The sequence below is a fragment of the Lynx canadensis genome, chromosome A2 (genome assembly GCF_007474595.2).
Source record: "Lynx canadensis isolate LIC74 chromosome A2, mLynCan4.pri.v2, whole genome shotgun sequence".
Taxonomy (NCBI): domain Eukaryota; kingdom Metazoa; phylum Chordata; class Mammalia; order Carnivora; family Felidae; genus Lynx; species Lynx canadensis.
This window is the reverse complement of record NC_044304.2, coordinates 96103888-96129853: the sequence shown is the minus strand read 5'-3', so window position 1 is coordinate 96129853 and position 25966 is coordinate 96103888. Positions and strand designations below refer to the sequence as shown.

Genomic DNA, 25966 nt, shown 5'->3' with positions numbered 1-25966 from the left:
GCCTTATATTTGATTTAGTTCTACTAAATATATGTCTTTTAGAGTAAAAGTAGTTGATAACCTCTAGTTCTTTTTGAACTAGGTGAGGTTAAAAATATAAACTATCACTAAATGGGATTGATTGTATTATTTTCCCCATTTATCCCAACCCACTCCCCTTCCCTGTAAGAAGATTATGCATCCTCCTCTACTGTAGGAGAGTATGCATACTCTAAAGAGTATGAATCTTAACCTGAATACAAATCTTAACCTGTAGTGCCTTCCTGGGCGCAAGTGTACCTCTCTCTCCAATAGTCAAGCCTGACTTACCATGGCCAGTGACATATGTCACAGGAAGTCAGTGTGCCACATCAGGGTGGAAGCCTTAAGGGTCATAACATGGACTGACTCCTGCTCTTTTCCCCATGTTCCAAATTGGTATTCTTTCAGCGTGAATCTCAGAATGACACATGAAACAGATCAAAGGTGATCAGGAGCCAATACACATCATGTAAACTTTTGTGGCTGAAAGCCACTGATGTGTTAGGGTGATTTGTTCCTTCAACACAACCAGGCAAAAGATGACTTCATTAAACTACATCTCTCAAGCAGTGTGTTCAGACACCAGAAACTACAGTGAGTCCAGAAAGCTGAAGAGGATGACAAGGATTTTGGAATATTTGTCAGTGGGAACCACATAAGGGAAATGAGCACACTGACCCTAAAGAAAGAACTGGTGGAGCATACAGAAAGGAAGGACAGTATAACTACCACCCAGACCTGAAAAGTGATCACAGGGAAGAATAGGAGAAAAAAGTATAGACTTACTCTTTTTACTTTTAAAGGCGTAACTAAGACCAACAGATAAAATTACAGAGAAAAAGAAATTGATTTATTACAAGGAAGAGATTTCTACCAATTAAATCAGTCTAATAGTTGAATGAGTAGTCTTGCAAAAATAAGACGTACAGTCACTCACTGTGAGACATGAGACAAAAGCTAGGTGACCACCACAAATTAGGGGCATTAAAGAAAGAAATCCTAGTTTTATAGGAATTTATACCAGATGACCTCTCAGAACCCTTCCAGTTCTGGTTCTATAAATTCTAGACAGGAACTCATAATGCTATGTTCAGTTAGCTCTCTTGGATAAAGAAGAAAGGCTAATTTCCCTGGCAATAATCAGCCAAAAAACACTTTAGAATCTGGTCATTTTTTGGTGTGTCATAAAAATATACAAATTTTTCTTTTCCTCTCAATTCATTATTACTTTTCCACTATTTTCCCTAAAGGAAATGGGACTTCTAAGAAACATTTTGTCTACTTTGCCCTATTCATTAATGAAATTTAGAAATTATCTTCAAGAATACAGACCATTTTATCAGAGTCGAGAGTAATCAAACTAGGCAGCAGGATATTATCATCTCCATATAGAATACAGAGGTTTTTTGTTGTTGTTGTTGTTGTTCTAGAACACCATTAAAATTCCTGACTGGTATAGACGACTTAATTAATTTGAGAAGACATCTCTATAACTTATATGCCAAATGTACAGACTTACTTGTGAGACATAAAGGTTAGGATGGCATATAAAATGTTGAAATGTTGAATGTTAAAAATTCCACATCATCTTCAAACCTAAATATTTTAAATGGCATTTCTTCACATTATTTGCTTTCTACAAAATCATCAATAAAGGTCTTATCTGTAATAAGAATAACTCTTGGGGCGCCTGGGTGGCGCAGTCGGTTAAGCGTCCGACTTCAGCCAGGTCACGATCTCGCGGTCCGTGAGTTCGAGCCCCGCGTCGGGCTCTGGGCTGATGGCTCGGAGCCTGGAGCCTGTTTCCGATTCTGTGTCTCCCTCTCTCTCTGCCCCTCCCCCGTTCATGCTCTGTCTCTCTCTGTCCCAAAAATAAATAAAAAAACGTTGAAAAAAAAATTAAAAAAAAAAAAAAAAAAAAAAAAAAAGAATAACTCTTTCTATGGTGTGAACATTTAGCTCTTATGTCTGAAAATGCCAGAGAATCACTATCCACTCTGCCTGTCTGACAGGAAGATTGTGAAGATCAATGAACTAAGCACAACATAGTGTAAATGTGAAATGGGTACTATCACCATCCTACACACACCTCTAATTCACATAGAGAATTTTTCATTACATACCAAATAACTGGAATATTTTAGAAAAAGTAGAAGACACAAATACCAAGTAGTTAACTGAAAAAGAAAAACTGACATTAATATTAGTATTATACTATTTGAAACAATTATGATGAGAAAGCATTGACCTCTAACAGTCTTAAAACCTTCCTTGTGGTAAGCATTGGAGTGTACAATGAAAACCCCAATAAAAGTAACAAAAGTAGACTAATTTAAGTAACAATGTTTTTTTTAAAAGGTGTAGCTACTTACCAACAAGTCTTATTACATTCAGTGTTGTATTTGTTAAGATGGGTGCATTCACTTTATTTAGACTGTAATCTGATTTCTTCCTGCTTTTTAAAGTTTCCCTAGAAACGCTTAATATGGAAAAACAAAACAGAGTTGCAATTAGGGTCGTCATCTAGTAAATCAGTAAGTTATTGAGATTAGGATCTATCCTCCATTCCTAATTAGTTATGAAAAATGTTACCATGTATCAGGTAGGGATATAAAGATTATCTCCTGTCCTTACAAAGTTTACAGTCTAGAGGAGAAGAGTAATTCATAAACAGAGAACTAAAGTACTATACTCTATTTCTTTGATTCAAAGACATTAATTAACAACTTAAAAAAAAGCTATGTTACTTTAAAAAATAGATGTTTCAGGGAAATTCTGTATCAAATGTACCAAACATCCTGATTTCAGACTTATAAATATGAAAACATAGAATCTAAACCTAATATCTAAAACATAAGGTATAATGACAGAGTCTGGGGTTAGGTATGACACTAGGTTCAAAGAAAAAGTAGAACTTATGTGATAAGTACAGGAAAAAAGGGGGGGACAGAGGTAAAAGAAGAGAGTGTGCTCAGAGAAGCATAAAGAGTTTGCAATGCCAGCATGGAGAATGCGTGGGCTGAGGGAAAAGTGGTAAGAAGAAAGGTAAAGGCCAGGTCACTGAAGGCAATCACATCTAAAGAGTATGAATCTAGGGGCGCCTGGGTGGCGCAGTCGGTTAAGCGTCCGACTTCAGCCAGGTCACGATCTCACGGTCTGTGAGTTCGAGCCCCGCGTCGGGCTCTGGGCTGATGGCTCGGAGCCTGGAGCCTGTTTCCGATTCTGTGTCTCCCTCTCTCTCTGCCCCTCCCCCGTTCATGCTCTGTCTCTCTCTGTCCCAAAAATAAATAAACGTTGAAAAAAAAAAAATTAAAAAAAAAAAAAAAAAAGAGTATGAATCTTAACCTGAATACAAATCTTAAGCAGAAAAATGACATGATCAAATTTTTAGATTAAGAAAAAAAAAATCTACATTTGTATCCAAGAATGGATTAGGAGGGGGTAAAACTAGACACAGGTAGCCAAGGTAAGGGGGCTGATCCAATGATCTGGCACAGAGATGATTTTTGCATGAATTTCGATGATATCAGTGAAATACAAGACATTTTGATAAATTCTAGAGACACTTTGAGGTTGGAATCGATAGTAATTGATTGAATGCAGGTTGTAGTTCACATTATTCATACTTCTTAGTGGTAAGTTAGGTGGGTAACTGCATAACCCTACAAAAAAATGCAAGTATATACACACATATACTGGCAGACACTATCTTACATGTTCATTTCAATTAGAGCTTTCCTTTTAGCCAAAATATACCCGAAATATCCAGTGAAGAAGTTCAACAACACAGTTCTACTTGGTTCATAACAGATCATAGATGGGAGATATTTAAACATCATATATATGTGAAAAAAATGGGAACAATTTTTGACATTAAAATATCCATTACCACACAAGTAGATCATTTTTGAGGAGAGAAATTATATTGATTAGGGTTTCAAATTAAATAGGTACTAACTAGGTACTTTGGGGGTAAAAAGTAGGGCAGAATGTACTTAAATCTATCATTAAGAATAAAGTATATTTGCAGTCACTAAATGTCTGATGCTCTGTCATGAAATTAACTCACTCACATCTAAGAATCAGCCCATTTAAGTGGGAGAAGGTGACAAAAAATTCTTATGTAATTATCATAGTTTTTGAACAGGACAGTTTATCATAGAAACAAAACAATGAAGGAACCTTAACAGAAGGCCCAAATATATTTGTAAATGTAATTGACATCGGAAAAATGAGTGGAGACTCTCTGCATTTACTAGATTGAGGCAGAAACTCCACATATAGAACAAATGACTACTTTCCTCCTCGAGTTTTTTTTTTCCTTTTTTTTAATGTTTATTTATTTTTGAGAGAGAGAGAGAGAGAGAGAGAGAGAGCACGCGCGAGCGAGCATGAGCGGGGGAGGGGCAGAGAGAGAGGGAGACACAGAATCTGAAGCAGGCTCCAAGCTCTGAGCTGTCAGCACAGAGCCCAATGCGGGGCTCAAACTCACAAACCATGGCATCATGACCTGAGCCAAAGCCAGATGCTTAACCGACTGAGCTACCCAGGTGCCCTTTCTCCTTGAGGTTTTTTTTAACTTATGTGAAGCAGGAACTGCCTCCAAAGACAGCTCTGATTTTATAAATCAAAAGTTTGTTTTTCTGCAAAAACCACTGCTCTCTAAATTAAGAGCCCTTTGATTATGCCCAATATAAAAAAATAAAAACTATTTTTTTAACCTTGCAGGAATCATTTAAAAACATATCAACTTGTCACATGACATCATAACCTACAGAAATATTTAATTTTTGTTTTTTGTTTTTTCTTAACCCTTAAAGGAAATACTGTATTTAAAAGCACAACATAGAAAAGCATACAATCTAAGAACAATTACCTTTTCACAGGTGCATCACCTGTCTGTTCATCCACATAATCTCGTTTTAGCTCCTCAGGAACATCACTGTCACTGTCATACTCCTGATAGGCACTTTTTTCTTGTTCATCAGATTCATACTGAAGAAAACACAGTATATTCAACAATGGGTATGAACAGCCAACCTTTCTTGGAATCTTTCAACACAACAAAAGTATCCAATTTTTAAGAAGTAGTTTATGGAAGAAAGTTCTTAGTAATTCATTTTTAATTTTGCCATCAAGAATCATAGTAATCATTTCCATTTTCTCCATCATCCACCTTAACCAGCTCAAAAGAAAAAAAAAGGAAAATAAGATACAAACATTATACCTACAAAAGTTTCTAAATGTCTCCTAAAAAATCAAATTTCCACATAAAGAAAACAAACAAACAAAAACAAGAATCCTGATAGCTCTCAGGAGAGGAAAAGAGTGTACATTTGACTAAAAACAAAAAATGTCATCTCTTCCTCCAAGTCGTTTCATGATACTTCCATTTTGCTAATTCATTATAAAGAGGTTGAGTGTACAATTCTGGGACTCTGGAAGTGTTAATTCAGAGTAATAAACTCTTACAACACACATGCTAATGTTCTAATTTATTATGAGGAGATTTAATTCCAAGGGTGGCTTAGAAAATTATGCTTAGCACCATGGGACTAATGAGAGCAAGGGCAAAAATGGTGGATTTCCTCTTGAGAGGAATGGTGCCTATCTAACCTTTTCATCATCTTTATGGCACCATGGCCCAGTGCCAGCATGGGAGAGGACAGTGGAGTCCAGACTCAGGAAAGAAAGCAGTTGCAGCAATAGCATTATCGCTTAATATTTTAAGTTAGTATGATTAAATAATGACTAACATTTCTTCATTGTTAAGTGCTAAGTGTTTTCATGAATTTTCTCACTGAATCTTCAAAACAATTCTATGACAAAGTTTTATCCCCATATTCCAGTTGAGGAGACCAGTATAAAGACAACATGGAAAGAAATTGGTCCCCTAATTCAACACATTTTTTTCAAAGTCTAAAGCAGTGGGACAGGCCATAGTAAGATCTTGACCTTAACTCTCAAGAACTTATGTGGTACCTAGAAAGATTAGATCACATATTAATAACAGCAAACAAGAATTCTATAGGCATTCTTACCCACTTGTATACAATGTGATCGTGATAACATTCAGAAAGGTAATTCACACACACCAGGACATTCTGGTTATAACAACAGAGCTTCATGATTCCACAGTACAAGAGATCCTCATTTTTAAGGATTCTGTGTTTGCAAACTTCCCTACTTGCTAAACTTTATTTGTAACCCCATGCTAAACTTTATTTGTAACCCCAACATTCACGACACCTTCACTGTCAACCATGGATATGCATAGAGTATGCAGAAACTTTTGAGTTACCCAAAATGCACATTCCTAGCTGAAGGCAAACAAGGTAACGCTCTACCTTTTTGCCTCATCTATCTTTCTTTTTTTTAGAAGTTGTATTTATTTTATTTTAAAATTTATTTAAAAAAATTTTAAATGTTTATTTTTGAGACAGAGTGTGAGCAGGGGAGGGGCAGAGGGAGAGGGAGACAGAATTCAAAGCAGGCTCCAGGCTCTGAGCTGTCAGCACAGAGCCAGACACAGGGCTCGAACTAATGAACCACGAGATTGTGAGCTGAGCCGAAGTCGGACACTCAACCGATTGAGCCATCTAGGCATCCCTTTAAATTTACTTGAGAGAGAGAGAGAGAGAGAGAGAGAGAGAGCATGAGCAGGGGAGAGGGACCGGGGGGGGGGGGAGAGAGAGAGAGAGAGAGAGAGAGAGAGAGAGAGAGAGAATTCTAAGCAGGCTCCATGCTCAGCATGGCACCCAATGCGGGGCTCAATCCCATGACTCTGGGATCATGGCTTGAGACGAAATCAGGAATCAGATGATCAACCGACTGAGCCACCCAGGCATCCCTTCATCTCTCTTACTTAAACAATGTCCATTTCACTGTCTATTTAGTGCCACATTTAAAAAATATCTGTGCTTTTTGCTGGTGATTTCACTGTTTAGAATGGCTCCTAAGTGTAGGACTAAAGTTTTGTCTAGTGCTCCTGAGCACAAGACTGTAGTATATCTTACAGTAAAAATACATGTGTTAGATAAGCTTCGTTCAGGCAGGAATTATAGTGCTGCTGGCTGTGAGTTCAACGTTAATAGACCAACACTTTATATTAACTTAGATGTCTTTAAGCAAAAACATACATAAAAAACAAGGTTATACATTGATCGGTTGATGAAAATGTGACCAAAGGCTCACAGGTACTGAATCCCGTATTTCACCTAGGAACAATGGTTCTGTATTTACTAATTCAGCGTTCAGAGGGACTTTATAGAACACAATTGACACGAATAATGAGAATCAAATGCTATGCGTGATTGAATTAGCAAATCATCAGTACAGGTGGATATAGTATTTCAAAATGTTGAAAAGACTTTTAATTCCTCTCAGTTTAGTCTGCTTTATAGAGGCAAAGTGTCACCCAGAATCACTAAATTACAAATGTAAGTACAGCTTCCTATGAAATAATCTCTACTTTATGATAAAACATAACAAATGGTATACTTTCACGGCAATGTTTTTTTAAATTATATCTTCACTAAACAAAAAATAAAAATGCCAAAACTAAAATACACACACAATTTCAACAGAGTTTTGTCAAATCTGAACAGTTTCACTTCGGCTTCATTAAATCTAAAATAAAAATCATACAGGGTCCGTCTGGAAGTGACGAAGATCAGAAGAACCCATCCAAATTAAAAACTGTATAAACACAGGTAACTGTGAAGTAAGCATTCCCTCACTGTAAATATAGGGAAACGGAGGATCACAAAGTTAAAGTAAGTTGCCAAGGAACACACATCTAATAAATAATAAAGGTGATATTCATTCCAACTGCCTTCAAATCCGTTCCATTAACTCACACAAACTCTGGTTTATATTATGTTTTTTGAGCTGTTCAAAGTGTTAAAACATTGTACTTCTAAACATCCCGGCCAGATAACCAAGCAAGACATTACTCTCTCAAATAAAGGAACATGGACAAAATGATTCAGGTGCCCAAGAGAGAGGATGAGAAGTAAGTGCAGATGATCTATTCCCTCATCCATCTATCCAACAAATCACATAAATATGCAGTGAAGAAACTACCCCTACCTGATTCAGTAATCTAGTAAGAGCATACAGAAATCTAATAAGAGCACAAAATAAACATAAAGGCAAAATGTATTCTTCAAAAGGACATTTTCAACAGAGCATACTATAAAGCCATTACTATACAAGTGTTATCGCAGGTATATAAGCATATAGGTAGGAAGATGGGTGGTGAATGGATAAATGGGTCTAGCCAATCACCTTGCTCCTTGGGTAGAGAACACTTTTCAATAAGAAAATCTCACTTACATTCCACAGTAGGTTTTAAAAACACTACATACCCCATTAGAAGCCAGGACATCTTCTGTTTCTTCATCTTTATGGTTGGCCTGAATTTCAAATGGATTCCCATCACTACAGTACTGCTCAAACAAGGTCACTGTTTTTGAAGAAGTTGAGGCTGGCTGCTTACTAGGTGAAACTGATGGGGAACGAGACTGTTCCATGAATTTAAACTCCTAGACATTAAAAAAAATGAGTCAGATATCTTTTAGCAACAATAAAATTCAAGTACATAATATATTCCATCAATGTACATGCAGAGTTAGAGAAAAAAAAATTAAACCTGATTCTTCAGGTTATTCACTTTTTAATCTTCAAAGTTGTCTAAAAACACAAACTTGAAAATATATGCTCAAAGTTTTCCCTAAAGACAACTCAGTTGCTGATATCACTTTAAGAAGCATTACCTAAATCAAGCTACTTTTGGCTTACTTTATGGCACAGAAAGTTTTTGAAAACAACTTGAATTTGAATAATTCTAAAAAATTTCACATAGCAGCAAAGACCTAGCAGAATATGGTTTTAATCAATAAAAAGGCCACAATAAAAATTGTTAGGTCAGACACCTTGTATACTTATATGTTTACACCATTTAAGATATTCTACAAAAAATTCTACAAAAATCAAAATCTTTCTTTGTTATATTGCAGTGAAGAACTTAAAAACTTTCATTCTATAAACTTGCATTTATTTTTCTTCATATATCTAGAAGCAGATAACACAAACACACATACTGAGGTCAAATGATAACATCTTCTAGGCCTAAAGCTTGCCATTAATCAATTATATTCCATTAACTTCTACATACGTTGGGAATGTCACCTGGCTTCTCTGTGCCTCAATTTCCTCACCTATAAAATGAGAGAGTCAATCTACAGTAAGAGAACCACAATGCTAATGCTAAAGAGTTGTAGCACCCAGCACAAATCATGCATTTCTCATAAGAGGAAACTGAGGTAGTCCAGAGGGATTCAGTGCTGAGTTCAAGATCACAATGCTTATTAGTGGAAAAGATGGAATAATCTTTAAAGTTTATTTGAATTCCAAAACTCTTGATTTGATGATTTTTCACAAAAATTTGGTAATTTGGTAATGTTTTTAATCTTTTTAATATTAATACTAAATTTCACATTTTTCATATTCAAAGATAATATTCTTAAAAGTTACATAGGCTTGTTAAATTTCAAATGACGTGTTTATTTTCTTTTTAAATTGCAACTACACATTAAATCAAAATCATAATAATGCTTAAAAACAATGCCATTATTTTTATCATTCTAAACAAGGGAAGACGCTAAATTAATGAGATGATTTTTTAAACCAAATCTATAGTACATGTGTCAAGTGAACACGATCTCAGTTGTGAATAGTTTTTAAAGTAACTACTTTTTAAAATAGTTGTTAGAATCCTTAACATGAGCTCTACTCTCTCTCTCTCTCTTTTTTAAAGATTTTAAGTATTAATCTCCACACCCAACATGGGATTTGAAGCCACAACCCTGAAATCAAGAGTTGCATACTTCACCAACTGAGCCAGCCAGACACCCCTAGAACTACTGTCTTAAGAAAACTTTAAGTGCATAATAACAGTACTTTTAACTACAGGCAAAATCTTGTACAGTAGATCTTTATCCACCTTGCAAAACTGAAAATTCAAGGTAACTACTTTAAAGGAGATAATGTCCAATTGGATAGAAATATTTCAAATGTATCTTGTAAAAAAATTGTTTTATATTTACACCAAGTACATGTGCTCATATACACAAACATAATTTGATAGTTAAATACAAATTCAAACAAAATTATTTAAATAGGGATTCTAAAATCAATGCTAGAATTCTAAATAATGTTAAGGAATCATATTAAGATTTCTAAAATAATGTTAAAATCAATGTTAATTTTGCTGTCTTTCAAGCATTTATTAATCAACACATTTCACTGTATTTAATATTTCCACACTAGGAAGGCAATATGATAGAACTGAATAAGAAGTTAGCTCTTAAAAAACCATAAAGACTATCCTTATATAAAACTTTTAAGCATGCATTCTTTACATTTATCCAGAATACAAAAGTTGCTTGTAGAATGCCATTCCTTCCAAGGGCAAAAGCTAAACATACTGGATCTTTAATGCAGGGATCTAAGTTTATATATTGTGTTTTGACATTTGGTATTTGTAGATCATCATCTATCACACAAGGAGTATTTATCTACAAGTGTGTTTCAACCAAGGCTTAAAAAACAACTCAATTAATATTTTCATAGATCATATATTCTATAAAGATGCAAGGAATAAATTAACTAATAAAAATTAATTAAGAGTATTTTTTATAAGTACCTCTTTTATTTCTGAGGAATTGTCTCACTACAAGGCACATTTACGAGTTGCAACATAAATTAAGAATCTATTAGTCCCTTTAAGAAACGACAAACAAGGGTGCTTGGGTGGGTCAGTAGGTTGAGCGTCCAACTCTTGATTTTGGCTCAGGTCATGATCCCAGCATCATGAGATCGAGCCCCATGTCAGTCTCTGCACTGGTGGAGCCTGTTTGGGATTCTCTCTCCCTCCCTCTTTCTCTCTTTCTCATTAATCCTCTCCCCCACCTGCATACTCTCTGAGCTCTCTGTCTAAAATAAAATTTTAAAATTAAAAAAAAAGAAATTACAAATATTCTGTAAATATAAGCTTTTTCATTAAAGACCATCAAAATACAGCTGATTAATTTTCTGCAAAATTTAAATAAATCATTATTAGATCTTCTTCTGAAATCAAAAGAAATAGATTAGGCAAAAGAGCTTTCCTGAAGTGCATAAACAGAATTTGTAAAAAGAGACCGATTTTGATATCCATAAAAGGATCACTCTTACAAAAGAGGTTTGCTATTAATCACTATTAAGTAAGGAAGGAAGACACTATTCTTTAATGATTTTATGAATGATTTTTTAATATCTGGGTTTTTTAAAAAAGATGACTAAATAAAAGACAGATTTATTTGTTCCTAAGAAACACTTACGTGAAGTTGCAAAATGCTGAAATTTGATTTAACGGGACAAAGCTCCCAGGTCTCATTCTCTAGAAACATCCTCAATTCATCAAGCCGTGTCCTTAAAAAAAGAAAACACTCCAAAAAGTTAGGAGAAAAGTAAACCGCACACAAGATTTAAGAAAATAAAATTTGATTATAGAATTATCATCATAATCACAATCAACTTTGAGAATCCATTCAAATCAACACAGCAAACACAAACATTTACTTTTACTTGTTACTATCTTATCGTTAAGAGAAAAAATTCTCAAATATTTACTAAACTCACAATATCTTTATTACAAAAATAATGTACAGGAAATGATATTTTAATTAAGGGATTAAACTAAAAGCTACTCACCAATTCACATACTTAAACTATCCCTAGCTAATTATATATCAATGCCAAAAAGCAGAGAAATAATTTACAAAGTTTATGAGATCATTAACACTAATAAATGCTTTATGCTAAACAGCAAAGATCTTAATCATACTTACTAAGCCACAAGATCAAGATGATTATCAGTCTCCAAATATATTTAGCTCAGTCCCTATCTCTACACAGCATTTACAAATTAAATTAGCAAATATGGTACTTATATGGCCAGCACTGCACTAATCATTTACATCATATTGATCTCTTCTTACTTTTTTAATGCTATTGCGGTTTACTGTCTATCGTGGATCATATATATATATATATATATATATATATATCGTACATTATATAGGCAGTTCCAGAAGAATAACTACTTCTTTCCAATTGACCCAGGAAACAAAGGGCCAGTGCCCGCCCCTACTTTTCCCTTCTTGTAACAGTTTCGTTGTTATTACTAAACTGCCAAAGCCAAAATCTAGATTTTAAAAAAAATCCACAGGTTCTAAAGTAAAGAGACAATAAACAGGTAAATCTATAAACAGCAAAAACTGCTCCAAATATTAGAATTAACAGAGGGGGACTTTAAGATAACTATTATAATTAAGTTAAATAAAATAGAGAAAAAGAAGTACAAAATGGGTAGAAAAGAGAATTTCAAAGAATTGCAGTAATAAAAACAAAAAGAGAATCAGACATTCTATAACTGAAAAATATAATCACCTTGAGTTAAAAATTGGTTAAGTAAACAGAAGACAGATTGACAGAAACTATCCAAACTGAAGCATGAGTTGAAAACATAAAAGAAGCAACAGAAAAGGTCATAAAAGATAGATGAGTCACAGTCAAAACATCTAGTATGCATGCAACTGAATTGAGAGGACAGAGAAATGAACAGAAGCAATATTTGAGGAGGTAATGGCTGAGAATATTCCAAAAGTGATTGTGCCCGAACCACACACCATATACAAAAATGAACTAAAATGGACCATAGACCTAATGTAAGAACTCAGAACTATAAAAGTTTACAACTCTTACAATTCAACAATAAAAAGACAAATAACCCAACTGAGAAATGGGCAAAGGTTTTGATCAGACATTTCTGCAAAGATTCACAAATGACCAATAAGCATATAAAAAAATGTTGAATATCATCAGTCATTAGGGAAATGGAATCAAAAGCATAATGAGACACTACACCACTGAGACAGCTATACTCAGAGATCGACAATAACAGGTATTGATAAGGATCTGTAGAAATTAGAGCTCTTATACAGTGCTGATGGGAATTTAAAATGGGGCAGCCACTTTGGGAAACAGGTTGGGGGTTCTTCAAAACATCAAGCGTGGAGTTACCACTTAACCTGGGAATTCCACTCTGTATCTGTTTCCGGTGCTGCTGTAACAAACCACCAGAACCTGAGTGGCTTAAAGCAACAGAAATTTATTCTCTAACAGCTCTGGAGGCCAGAGTCTGAAACAGTATTCACCAGGTTGCAATCAAGGTGTCAGCAGGGCTATACTCTCTGCAGAAGCTCCAAACATCATCTACAAATGTGTTCCTTGCTTCTTTCAGCTTATGGTGGTTATCACCATTCTATGGTTTGTAGCCTCAGCGTTCCAATCTCTGCCAATCTTCATATTACTTTCTCTGTGTGTGTCTTTTCCTCTGTGTTTGTGTCAAAGCATGAGAAAACTCAACGTGCCAATACTGGCTTTTAAGATGGAAATGGTCATGTGCAAGGACGGGTGAGCAGCTTCTAAAAGCTGAGGATGTTCCCTTGCTGACAGCCACCAAGAAAATAGGGATCTCAATCCTAAAACCATAAGAAACTGAATTCTGCCAACATCCTGAATGTGCTCAACTGTGTATTCTTCCTCAAAGCCTTTTGATTAGAGCCCGGCCCTGCTTACACCTTGATTTTGGCTCTGTGAGACCTTAAAGTTGAGCACCAAGCTGATCCAGACGTCGAACCTCAGAAATGTGGCGCAATAAATGGATGTTTTTTTAAGCTGTTAAGCTCACAGCAATTTATTACCTAATAATATAAAACTATTACAGTGATAAAAGGTACCAACTCACAGACAAAAGCAGCTTTAGTAAACCCCCTCCTGCATAAGGAATATACAAAAAATAACACAGGAAGTAAAAGTATACAATAAAAACATAGAAAAACACTAGAAGGGTAAGACAAAGTAAATGCAGTTAGAAAGTTGGTTCTTACATTACTCTGGAAGTATACTAACCTAAGATCAACTATAACAGAACAGGAGTGCACAGTGAAATGACAGTGACCACTATAAGAATCCATTTTTAAGAAGCTAACTGAGGGAAAAAAAAACAGTATAAAAGTAAAAAAATATGCATGATCAATCCAAAAGAAAGGAGGACAATTAATAAATGAAAAAAGAATAACACTTTTAGAAATAAAACAATATGATGGATTTAAACTCAACTATGCCAATGAATACATTAAATGGAAATAGGAAAAACAGTTCAAACAAAATACAAAACTCATGAGACTGGATTTAAAAACAACAGCAACATTGGGGGTGCCTGGGTGGCTCAGTCAATTAAGCGTCTGACTTCAGCTCAGGTCATGATCTCAAGATTCGTGAGAGTTCAAGCCCCATGTCGGGCTCCGTGTTGACAGCTCAGAGCTTGGAGCCTGCTTCAGAATCTGTGTCTCCCGCTCTCTCTCTGCCCCTCCCCTGCTTGCTCTCTCTCTCTCTCTCAAAAATAAATAAACATTAAAAAAAATAATAAAACAACAACAACACAACAAAACAAACTACATGCTATTTACATGACATACACTTTAAGTATAAGGCCATACTTAGACTGAAAGTAAAAATTACACAGAAACATGATTTCTTAAAATTATGAAATAAGGTAGAATTTTTTTATCAAAATTTTTTTCTTCACCTACTGTGAAGATCTTTTTCCTATATCCTGTTAGTTAGTAAATTAAATTAATTTTAAATATTTAGTCAACCTTATTCTCCCTCTTAAACATTATCTGTTTGTGATGTTATTATCCTTTTTAGGTATCACTGAATGCAATTTGTTAATATTTGTTTAGAAGTTTTACATCTATATTTTTAGGAGATACTAGCCTATAAGTTTTCTTTTTGTAATGTCCTTGGTACGTTTTGGTACCAGTGCTATGATGACCTCATAAAATACGTTATGAAGCATTCCCTTTTCCTCTATTCTCTGAAGGAGTGGTGCTGATTTTTCCTCCTTAAGTTGGGTAGAATTTACCAGGAAAGGCAGCAGGCCTAGAGATGGAAATGTTTTAAAGTACATATTCAACTTCTTTAAAATACACGTCTATTCAGATTTTCTGTATTTCACTTTGTTACCTTATTAAATCTTGTTTTATAAGAAACTTGCTCTTTTCATCTACATTGTCAATTTCATTAGCAGAAGGCTGTTCCTATCATTTTATTACATATCTATATTACTAAACATTTACTGTATTCTTTTTTTAATTGAAGTATAGTTGACACCCTATTATATTTTTAATGTCTAGGATCTATAAATACCCTCTTTTTAAATGCTGATATTGATAATTGGTTTTCTTTTTTTTGGCTCAGTCTTGCTAGTAGTTTTATAGAATTTTACTATACATTTGCTTTCTATTTCAGTGATTTCTGCTCTTATCATTTTTCTCCCTCTGTTTCTTCTTGTTTAATTTGCTGTCATCTTTGTAAGTTTTTGAAAGTGAAGTTAAGTGTACTGATTTTCAAACTTTCTCCTTTTCCAAAAACATGAACTTAAAGCTAGAAACTCTCCCCCCTCTGCTTTAGGTGAATCCCACAATTTTGATGTCATGGTTTCATTATTATTCATTTAAAAAGATTTTCTAACTTCCAATATGATTCTTCTTTGACCACTAAAAATAGGTTGCTTAATTTCCAAAAACTGGTAGGTTTTTCTTGTTACCTCTCTGTTACTTATTTCTAGTTTAATTTCACTGTGGTCAGAGAATATAATCTCTATAATTTCAATCCTTTGACATTTTTTAAGTACTTGCTTTATGGCACAACAGGTGATCAATTTTGATAAACTTCCTGTGTGCTCTTGAAAAAAATACATATTCTGTAATTGTGTGTGTCTCTCTCTCACATACAAACACAAATGAGGCAAATGTTGGTCAAACACATATCCTTTGTGATTTTTTTGTCTGCTTTCATTATCAACCACGAAAAGTGGTGTATAAAAAAATTCTATCATTATAGAATTGTCTATTTCTCCTTTTAGTCTGAATATTTCGCTTTATATGTTTAAGAGTTATGTCAGTAGGGGCATACAAATTTAGAATTATTGTTCTTCCTAATGAGTAACCCCTTATTATTATGAAGTATTCTCTTTATTTTTAGCAATACTTCTTGACTTAAAGTCTACTTTGTCTCTTAGGAATTTCTTTAATCTAATACAAAGTATCTACAATCGACTACCACAAATATCATACTTAACAACAAAGCACTGCACAATTAAGACACCCCCCCCACTTGTCATGACTTGTATTCAAAACTGTGCCAGAGGTCTTAACCAGTACAAAGATTAGAAAGGAATACATAAAACCATCATTATTCACAAATGACATAACTGTATACACAGAAAATTCAAAAGAATCTCCAACTATTAGATTTAATAAAATGCTAATTTAACCACCAGATCACAGGAATCTCAGGTCAACATACTAAGTCAATTTATATATGTGTGTGTGTGTGTGTGTGTGTGTATACATATATATATATGTATGCATATGTGCAAGAAACAACTGGAAACTTTAAATACAAATCAAAACTCAGAATAGCATAAAAAAGACTTTAGAGAAGGTTCAAAAACAGGCATGACTAATCAACAGTGATAGAAGTCAGAACAGTGGTTACCTCTAAGGATGGTTTTGACTGGAAAATTGTGTATCTTAATCTGGGTAGTTTATGTGGTATACACATATGTAAAAATTTATGGATTTGTCCATTAAGATGTATGGATACCTTAATATTACACTTTAATATTTTTTCAAAAGATAAAACCTTAATAATCCTCTCACTCCACTCCCTAAATTGTCTGCAATAAAGGCAGGCTTATTTTAAAAATATGGCCACCAAGGGCCTTAGGAAATGTCAATCCAATTGTGAAGGGTCGCAAGGTCATGACTAGGAGACAGCAGAGAGAGGGTCCTTTATTTCCAAATCTTATTCTTTTCATTGCACTATAGTTGAAAAATCTACTTATTTTGTGACTATAAACGATAAATTGGTTAATATTGTCCAAATTGATTCATTAGAGCCACAGAAAACTTCCTTTACACCTTTTTGCCCAAGAACATTTTACACAAATTGGAAGATTTGCATTTTACTTCTTTCTTCTATTTTACTCTACTAATACACACAAAGGATAGCAGTTATGATGAAAAAGCAGTGTATATACAAACTACAAACTGCAATCAGATGCTGAATAACAGATATGACTGCAGACACATTACTTGAAGAGCAATCCTAGTTATTACTATTTAAGCAGTTCAGGTGCCCTCTGTGTCTTTTAGAAATAAGATACAAGTAGGATACAAAGAAGCTTCTGTGGCATACAAAAGAACAGGTACAATTAAAACAAAATTTGAAAGATTGTAAAGGGCAAATATAGTAAAGAAGAACAATGACCAATCTGAGAGGCATCTCAAATGTACTTACCTCTGAATTAAAGGAAAAAAAAATCCATGAATTAGAACTGTGTGATACCCCGATCTTTTATTTAACTTGATAAAAGACTTGATGCAATATAAGGTAGATTCCAAAAACGAATGATAAAAACAAAGACTTCAAAGAAGGTAAAGATGCCAGTACAAGCCCATCACATTTGTAAGAGAAGGAAGTTGATGCTCAGAGAAGAAAACCAAATTACTGAGGAGGTGAAGTTAGTGAGTAGCACAATAGAGGCAGGAACCCAAGGCCACTGATAATACCACACTGCCCCCAAATACTTTACCAGCGGGAAGAAAACTGGAAGTCAATAACAATAGTATAAAGGAGGAGTTTATACTCCTCCTCTTAACAATAGTATAAGTGGAGTTTAATAGTGGTCCACCCACTATTACTGTGTTCTGTTGCAGAGGGAGTTAGTCTGACATCAGATATACACCATGAAGATTCTGTTCCCAATTTAACGCAAAAATTTAAGCCCTACTGCATAGAGATGCAAATGTTTTTATTTTTATGTAATCTAATTTACAGTAGATTATTTTAAATGCTAAAAATAATTTATTGGTACTATTATAATCAAATTCAAGAACGTCTGTTTTCTGAAAAATATTTTTCCTATTCTCCCCAGAAATACAGTGAAGAGAGTTGCAACAATATCTCCTATCCCACACACATTCTCTCCTGAGACATGACTTTACCAGTATCCCATCAAATTTCTCTCCTCTTGAATCTGGGCCAACCTCATGACAGGCTTGTATTCCAAGGAATGTGGTAAAAGGACTGCATGACTTTGTTTGTTTGTTTGTTTGTTTGTTTGTTTGTTTGTTTTGAGGGCAGGGAGGGAGGGGCAGAGAGAGAGAATCTTAAACAGGCTCCATGCTTCGCACAGAGCCCAACACAGGGCTCAACTTCACAGCCACTAGATCATGGCCTGAGCCGGTATCAAGAGTCAAACGCTTAACCAACTGAGCCATCCAGGACTGCATGGCTTCTAAACATACATCAGAAAAGGCCATGAAGCATCTACTTGTGTCTTTTGGAAAATTAGTGTTGTTGGAAGCCAGCTGCCATATAAGAAGCCCAACCATTCTGAGACCACCATACTGGAAAAGCTACATGCAGGCACTCTGGCTAACAAACCCAACTTTGTACATCCTCCGAGCCACCTCCACCAAGGTACAAGCAAAGGTACCATGGATCCTCTAGTTAAATCACTTGGTCCAGGTAGAAAACAAAGAGAAGTACTGTATATGGATAATAAACTTGATCCTAGAAACACACATCTTAAAGATACTTTAAAAGTAAATCTTTCTTGGGGAGCCTGGATGGCTCAGTCAGTTAGGCATCTGACTGTTGATTTCACCTCAGGTCATGATCTCATGGTTCTGAGATCAAGCCCCACATTGGGCTCCAGGCTGGGTGTGAAGCCTGCTTACTATTCTCTCTCTCCTTCTGCCCTACATGCACGCACGTATGTTCTCTCTCTCTCTCTCTCTGTCAAAAATAAAAAATAAATAAAACTTTCTTAGGCAATGGGAGAGTTTTTCTCCCTGAAAGGATAGGTGACCACTCCCCTCTTTTAACACCAGTTGCTGGACCTTTAGGATCCTTGAAAATATTTTATAAGATTTGATTATTAGAGTAATTAAAAATTAAGATGCACTTGTTTTAAATAGAATGTTTTGACAATTACATATTCTACATAATTTTTTTGTCATTACTATTTAAATCAGAGAATTTGTGCTTTGGGAATTCTGCAGCATCTGGCAGAAGGATTGCTTTGGATGTATACAAACTTGGTACATGAACATAAAGGAATTTGGGGGAATAAAACCTATATATTTGTAAGGTAAGAATTCATATTGATATAGACTGTGCTCCCTCATAGTCTCATATAATTTTGCCCTAGAAAAAGATAATTGCATACAGTCTTTTATACAACTATCACAAGCCAACATGAGCACACTTTATAAATAGAAGATGTTCCACCCAAAGAGTAAAATGCTTCTATTTTCATCTTTTTATTATGCCTACATTTTCAAACCAATAGTCTAAGTAGACTCTAAGTCTGAATAATTTGGTCCAAGAATTTCTTCATTCTCAAAAGCTCTATTTGGTAGTAGAAAACCATGAAACAAATTGTGAGCATATTTTAACATTTTTATTAACAAAATTAAAACCCACTTGATCTGTATTTCGCCATGCTTCATACTGCTTTTCAATATTTATGTAGTATAATTTGATTTGGTGACTAGGACATTAAATTGGCATTTAATAGATTTAGATTCATCACTAGCTAACGCAATGACTTCTGTCAATTCAGTATTATCATACATTGGCATCATTTCTAAACCACCTGTAAAGTTTATCTTGCTTTATAAAGAAAAAGATACACTTCAGAACACATTAATGGTTGGCACTAATTTTACCAAATGATTTTTATTGTAATTTTCTAAATGGCAGCTGTTGGAGAGATAATGACTATAGCCAGTATATAAGCTAGACTTGTTTAGAAACTGGGAGTAGAGAAAAATGTTTAAAAGAAAGTTAAATGTTTACTTTTTAACGTATTCAACAGCCTAACATACAATGCAGCAAGGAAAAAAGGACAAGATCTGTTGGCAACACTTATGGAGACCTTTTCGACTAGCCACCTCATTTTGCAGTTGATAGAACCAATATCCCAGAGAAGTTAAATGATTTGTCCAATGTCAGGGAGCTGGCAAGCAGCAAAAGTGGGATAAGAACCCAAGTCTATCTCCCAGTCCAGCTCTCTTTCTAAAAATACAGTATAGGGGCTCCTGGGTGGCTCCGTCGGTTAAGCATCCAACTTTGACCCAGGTCACAATCTCATGGTTCATGGGTTCGAGCCCCGCATCTGGCTCTGTAATGACAGCTCAGAGCCTGGAGCCTGCTTCAGATTCTGTGTCTCCCTCTCTCTCTGCCCCTCCCCTGCTCACACTCTTGTCTGTCTCTCTCAAAAATAAATAAAACGTTAGGGGCGCCTGGGTGGCTCAGTCGGTTAAGCGTCCAACTTCGGCTCAGGTCATGATCTCACGGTTCGTGAGTTCAAGCCCCATGTCGGGCTCCGTGCTGACAGCTCAGAGCCTGAAGCCTGTTTCAGATTCTGTGTCTCCCTCTCTCTCTCTGACCCTCCCCATTCATGCTCTGTCTTTCTGTGTCTCAAAAATAAACGTTAAAAAAAAGAAAAATAAATAAATAAATAAATAAAACATTAAAAAAATTTTTTTTTAAATACAGCACAGCCTCTTCAATGGGAAACAAATTTCATAAACACTTCTAAGAGAAGTCCATTAAAACTCTGAGTGTTTTGGAAACATTTAACAATTCATTTCTACAATCTCTAATTTCATCAAGGTGAACTTTGGTGAGGAAACTCCATCATGGTCATAGTCTAGAAATGCCCGTGCCTGGCTGCCATAGATGACAGACACCTTTTGACAACAAGTAAAGTAAAAAGCAGAAGAGAGATAATTAAATAAGTGTTTTTGCATTGCACAAATCTTGCAGTCACTAGAAACACCAAAATGCCTCCCAGCTGTCTTACTGAATAAAAGTAATCTTTGAAAATGCATATGTGGCATGCTTTCATTCTGACAGGTAAGTGAGGCTTCTGGTTCCTTCATAGTTCCTTATCCTTTCCCACCTCTGATTTAAAAACTAATCATTTTAGGGGCGCCTGGGTGGCTCAGTCAGCTAAGCGTCCGACTTCAGCTCAGGTCATGATCTCGCAGTTCATGGGTTCGAGCCCCGCGTCGGGCTCTGTGCTGACAGCTCAGAGCCTGGAGCCTGTTTCAGATTCTATGTCTCCCTCTCTCTCTGACCCACCCCGTTCATGCTCTATCTCTGTCTCAAAAATAAATAAACGTTAAAAAAAATTAAAAAAAAAATAAAAATAAAATAAAAACTAATTATTTTGGAGCACCTGGGTGGTTCAGTTGGTTAAACATCCAAGTCTTGATCTTAGCTCAGGTCTTGATCTCAGGGTTCTGAGTTCAAGCCCCATGTCAGGCTCCATAAAGTAAAATAAAAACTGCTCCTTTTGTACAGCAATGCATACAAGTCAGGCCGTCTGTTTCAACATGGCTTAAGTTTTAACAGGAAAAAAAAATTATAAATAAATACAGGCAGTGTTAGTGTTTCATGCTGTCCCCTTTCCACTGTTTTCCTGAGGTATGATCAATTAAGAATTTTTTTTTTAATTTTCTAAACATTCTCTTCAATTCAATTATAAAATTCAAAGGCTCTACTTTTGTACTGGATCAATCTAAATCCCTTTCAAAACATATTTAATAGTTCACGATTAACAAAGAACACTGGTACTTAAATATATTTAATAATAAATTAGTCAATAGTTTGATGTCCAATAATCTCTCTTCTGATATGACATCAATGACTGTAACCATGTATTGACCCTGAACAAGGAGAAAAAGCAGAATTTAAAATCCTCACCAACCCTGGCATCAAATAACAACCAAAAAAATCAAACCTTGGGGCACCTGGGTGGCTCAGTCGGTTGAGCAACGGACTTCAGCTCAGGTCATGATCTTGTGGTTTGTGGGTTCGAGCCCTGCATCAGGCTCTGTGCTGACAGCTCAGAGCCTGGAGCCTGCTTCGGATTCTTGTCTCCCTCTCCCTTTGCCCCTCCCCCGCTTGTGCACTGTCTCTCTGTCTCTCAAAAACGAATAAATGTAAAAACAAAATTTTTTAAAAAGTCAAAATTTTAAAAAGTAAAAATGTACAATAAAATTAAGATACAATTCAAATGATAAATTGTATATAAGGGATACAGTACATATAGTACAGGGCTCACCTTATATCAGGAAAGGGCTAACAAATAGCTCTCTCGATTTAATGCTGCTTTAATTATCCAATCACATTGCTAATTAAACATTCTTTCCTACCTTCCTCCATGCCCAAAACTATTCCTAATCACCCTTTCTAAAGTCAGTGATGACTGTTTTGGAATGTAATACATAATCTTGACTTTGTGGCTTGATCCTAAATATCATGTCCTGTTCTTTAGAAGCCTTCTTACTCCTAAAAGGCAGATGCATTTTAGTAACCCCTCAATGAGTGCTGCCTCCACCAATCTAACTTTCTTACCAGCTCACACCACATATGGAGGTATAGAATAGTGGCCAAATTGTTTTGGTGAACTCTGACATAATAATCATCTTTCACCCAAAGAGAAACTGGTTCAATATTTAGTTCAACATTTTGAGCCCCTCAAAACAATCGATTAAATTTATAATAAATAAGTAATGAGGATATTTTATGGTATTTTGGAGGGAAAAAAGTCCTTAACCATCTTAAAAAGACTTCAAAGAACAAATTCTTCCAAATTCAAAAGTAATTGTTTTAAACCAATTAATGCTATAAGGTTTAAACATGAGACAAAGTATTCTCATTATGTACATAAGTCTATTCACATTTTATTAGAGTTCCTACCTATGGTAGTTCTTAAAATAATTGACGCTTTGTTTTCTGATGGACTCTTGCAAAACTTCAGATTTGCTACCACAAAATTCTTCTCCAACTTGCATCAACCTAGTTGGACAAAAAAATTCATATTAATTTCAGTAACATCCTTATAGAACAAAAGTAGTCTAGGTCATCTTTCTTCAAAGATAACAAACCAAAAAAAATGGATGTTTGAAGAAGTTCTAAACATCACAAATTCATTATGGTTTACAGACATCTGAAGGACAGAAACCCAGCAGAAATTAGATGATGAATGTTCAATTCTCTTCATTTCCATGAAGAAGTTACACCTGATAACTCACTGATTCATGATTTCTTTGATTACCATGGTTGAATGAAACAAACCAAAGAATTAAAACAAGATCTTAAACAGTACCTGCTGATTATATCCAAAACAAAGATGAAATCATCATATTTAAATATAGACAAATCCGTTCCAAGCAAGTAGGTTTTTACTTTTAGTTGAACATCCTGTAAAACAAAACAAAAAAATATTTCAGGTAAACCCAAAATATAGAAAATAAGTTCCCAGAACCATTTATTCTATAGTTACAAATTAAAATGAGACGAAATACAAATTAAAATTAAGAATATATATTTAGGACAATAACCAATATCCTTACAGTGGTATCATAGAGACAATTCCACAAGCATCAGTATAAAAATAGTAATGGCCACAATCATCACTATTAATACATACACACACATGTAAGATAAGAATTATATGCAAGTGTTGGCTATGAAGATAAAAATCATCACTTATGTGTAGCTTGGTAGGCTAGAAACCCCAAAATAACCAATTAAAAAATAATTAGAATTAATAACTATTTCAAGTGATTATGTATAATACATAAAAATTAAGTTTTCATGTATTTCTGCTGTAGCACCTTAAAATGAAGAGATTCCATTTATTTATTTATTTTTAATTTTTTTTAACATTTATTATTTATTTTTGAGACAGAGAGAGACAGAGCATGAACGGGGGAGGGTCAGAGAGAGGGAGACACAGAATCTGAAACAGGCTCCAGGCTCTGAGCTGTCAGCACAGAGCCCGATGCGGGGCTCAAACTCACGGACCGCGAGATCATGACCTGAGATGAAGTCGGCCGCTTAACTGACTGAGCCACCCAGGTGCCTCGAAGAGATTCCATTTAAAATAAATGTTAAAAGTGTAATATACTTAGGAAAATTTTAAAAGGCAATATCAGACCTATAAGAAAGAACTAACAACTCTAATAGGATACAAAATAAATTTCAATAAAATGAGAGTCAAGGGACTGAATGAGTGACTAAATAGTGCAAGTCAACTTTTCCAAATTAATGCAGTGGTTCAATGAAATTCTAACCAAATCACAAAAAACTTTTCCTTTGAACAATCACTCTAAAATTCACCAGAAATAAGAAACAGGCAATAACCTCTTTTTTAAAAATAAAGCTTTGGGGCGCCTGGGTGGCGCAGTCGGTTAAGCGTCCGACTTCAACCAGGTCACGATCTCGCGGTCCGTGAGCTCGAGCCCCGCATCAGGCTCTGGGCTGATGGCTCAGAGCCTGGAGCCTGTTTCCGATTCTGTGTCTCCCTCTCTCTCTGCCCCTCCCCCGTTCATGCTCTGTCTCTCTCTGTCCCAAAAATAAATAAACGTTGAAAAAAAAAATTTTTAAAAATAAAGCTTTGAAAAGACAGCTTAAAAGGTATAAGTGAATGGGGTGACTGGGTGGCTCAGTCGGTTAAGCATCTGACTTCAGCTCAGGTCATGATCTCACTGCTCGTGAGTTCAAGCCCCGCATCAGGTTCTGTGTTGACAGCTCAGAGCCTGGAGCCTGCTTCAGATACTGTCTCCCCCTCTCTCTGCCCCTCCCATGTTCATTCTCTCTCTCTCTCAATAATAAATAAATGCTTAAAAACTTTTTTTAAAGATGTAAGTGATGTTGGAGGACTTGTACTATCTGCATTAAATACATAAAAAACTATTTTTTAAAAAAGAATACTACCAATACCCAAAGAATCAATAAAATATGACACCTCAGAAATAGTGCTAATATATATACATGAGCTTAAGAAACCGCAATAAAAACTACTGTTTGCCCATTATTTACTTTTTGTCAGCATTATGCTAAGAACTTCATATATTATCATTAATCCTAAAATCGTTCTGTTGAGCAGGCATTTATTATCCTAAGAGATAAAAAACTGAAAATAGGTCAAGTAATTGTCTAAATTCACATGCCCCATGAATGACAAAGCTAAGACTTGAACCCAGGTCTCTCTGCCTCCAAAGTCTCTTTTCACTGGACCTTGCTACAAGGAGGCATCACAAATAAAGACACAAGAAAAAAGATCATCCAGAAAATAGTGAAAGGAAAACCAACTAGATTTGGGGGGAAGAACAACTCTCTCCTCTCTACATCACATATCAAAAGATATATAAAAGGACTGAATAAGTGTTTTTGTATGTTTTCAAAAGATTAAAAATTAATCCAATAAAGCAAAAATATTTTCTGAGTACCTAGTAAGTGTTCTAGGCAGTACTGTACGTACTTGGGATATAGCAATTAATGTAAAGATTGTAATGTATAGATAAATATCTATAATTACCAGATGAATGTTGACCTGAGCTTTACATAGGAAAAAATAGTTTAAGAATAAATGTAGCATAAATTACAAAGGACAAAGGTCAATAGTTTGACTTCATAAAAATGTAGATCATCTGCATATTGAAAATAAGTGAACAGACATATGATATACAAAAGATTACTCATTATCATATAAATCATTCAGAACTTATGAACAAAAAACAAATAATTCACAAATCAGTTAAGTTATGAAGTTTTTAAATGTTCACTTTCTCTAATAATTAAAGAAGTATGAATTAAAACACTAATAAAAATATAAACAGATTCAACTGCCTAATTAAAAGATAAAGTCTCTCAAAAAAAACATTTCTTTTATATTTAT

The 25966-nt window shown here is 35.0% G+C and overlaps 1 protein-coding gene across 2 annotated transcripts in view; it reads right to left on the bottom strand.

Annotated features, from left to right (window-relative positions):
* Positions 1-25966, bottom strand: part of VPS50 (VPS50 subunit of EARP/GARPII complex) — a 134126-nt gene that overhangs the window by 36231 nt on the left and 71929 nt on the right. For both annotated transcript variants that reach the window (XM_030307960.1, XM_030307961.1), the window contains 6 exons: positions 23390-23484; positions 22981-23079; positions 11406-11496; positions 8391-8567; positions 4898-5016; positions 2394-2500 (listed from right to left, as the gene is read on the bottom strand). In XM_030307960.1, the coding sequence (XP_030163820.1) occupies positions 2394-2500; positions 4898-5016; positions 8391-8567; positions 11406-11496; positions 22981-23079; positions 23390-23484 (688 nt within the window). The remainder of the gene's footprint in view (positions 1-2393; positions 2501-4897; positions 5017-8390; positions 8568-11405; positions 11497-22980; positions 23080-23389; positions 23485-25966) is intronic.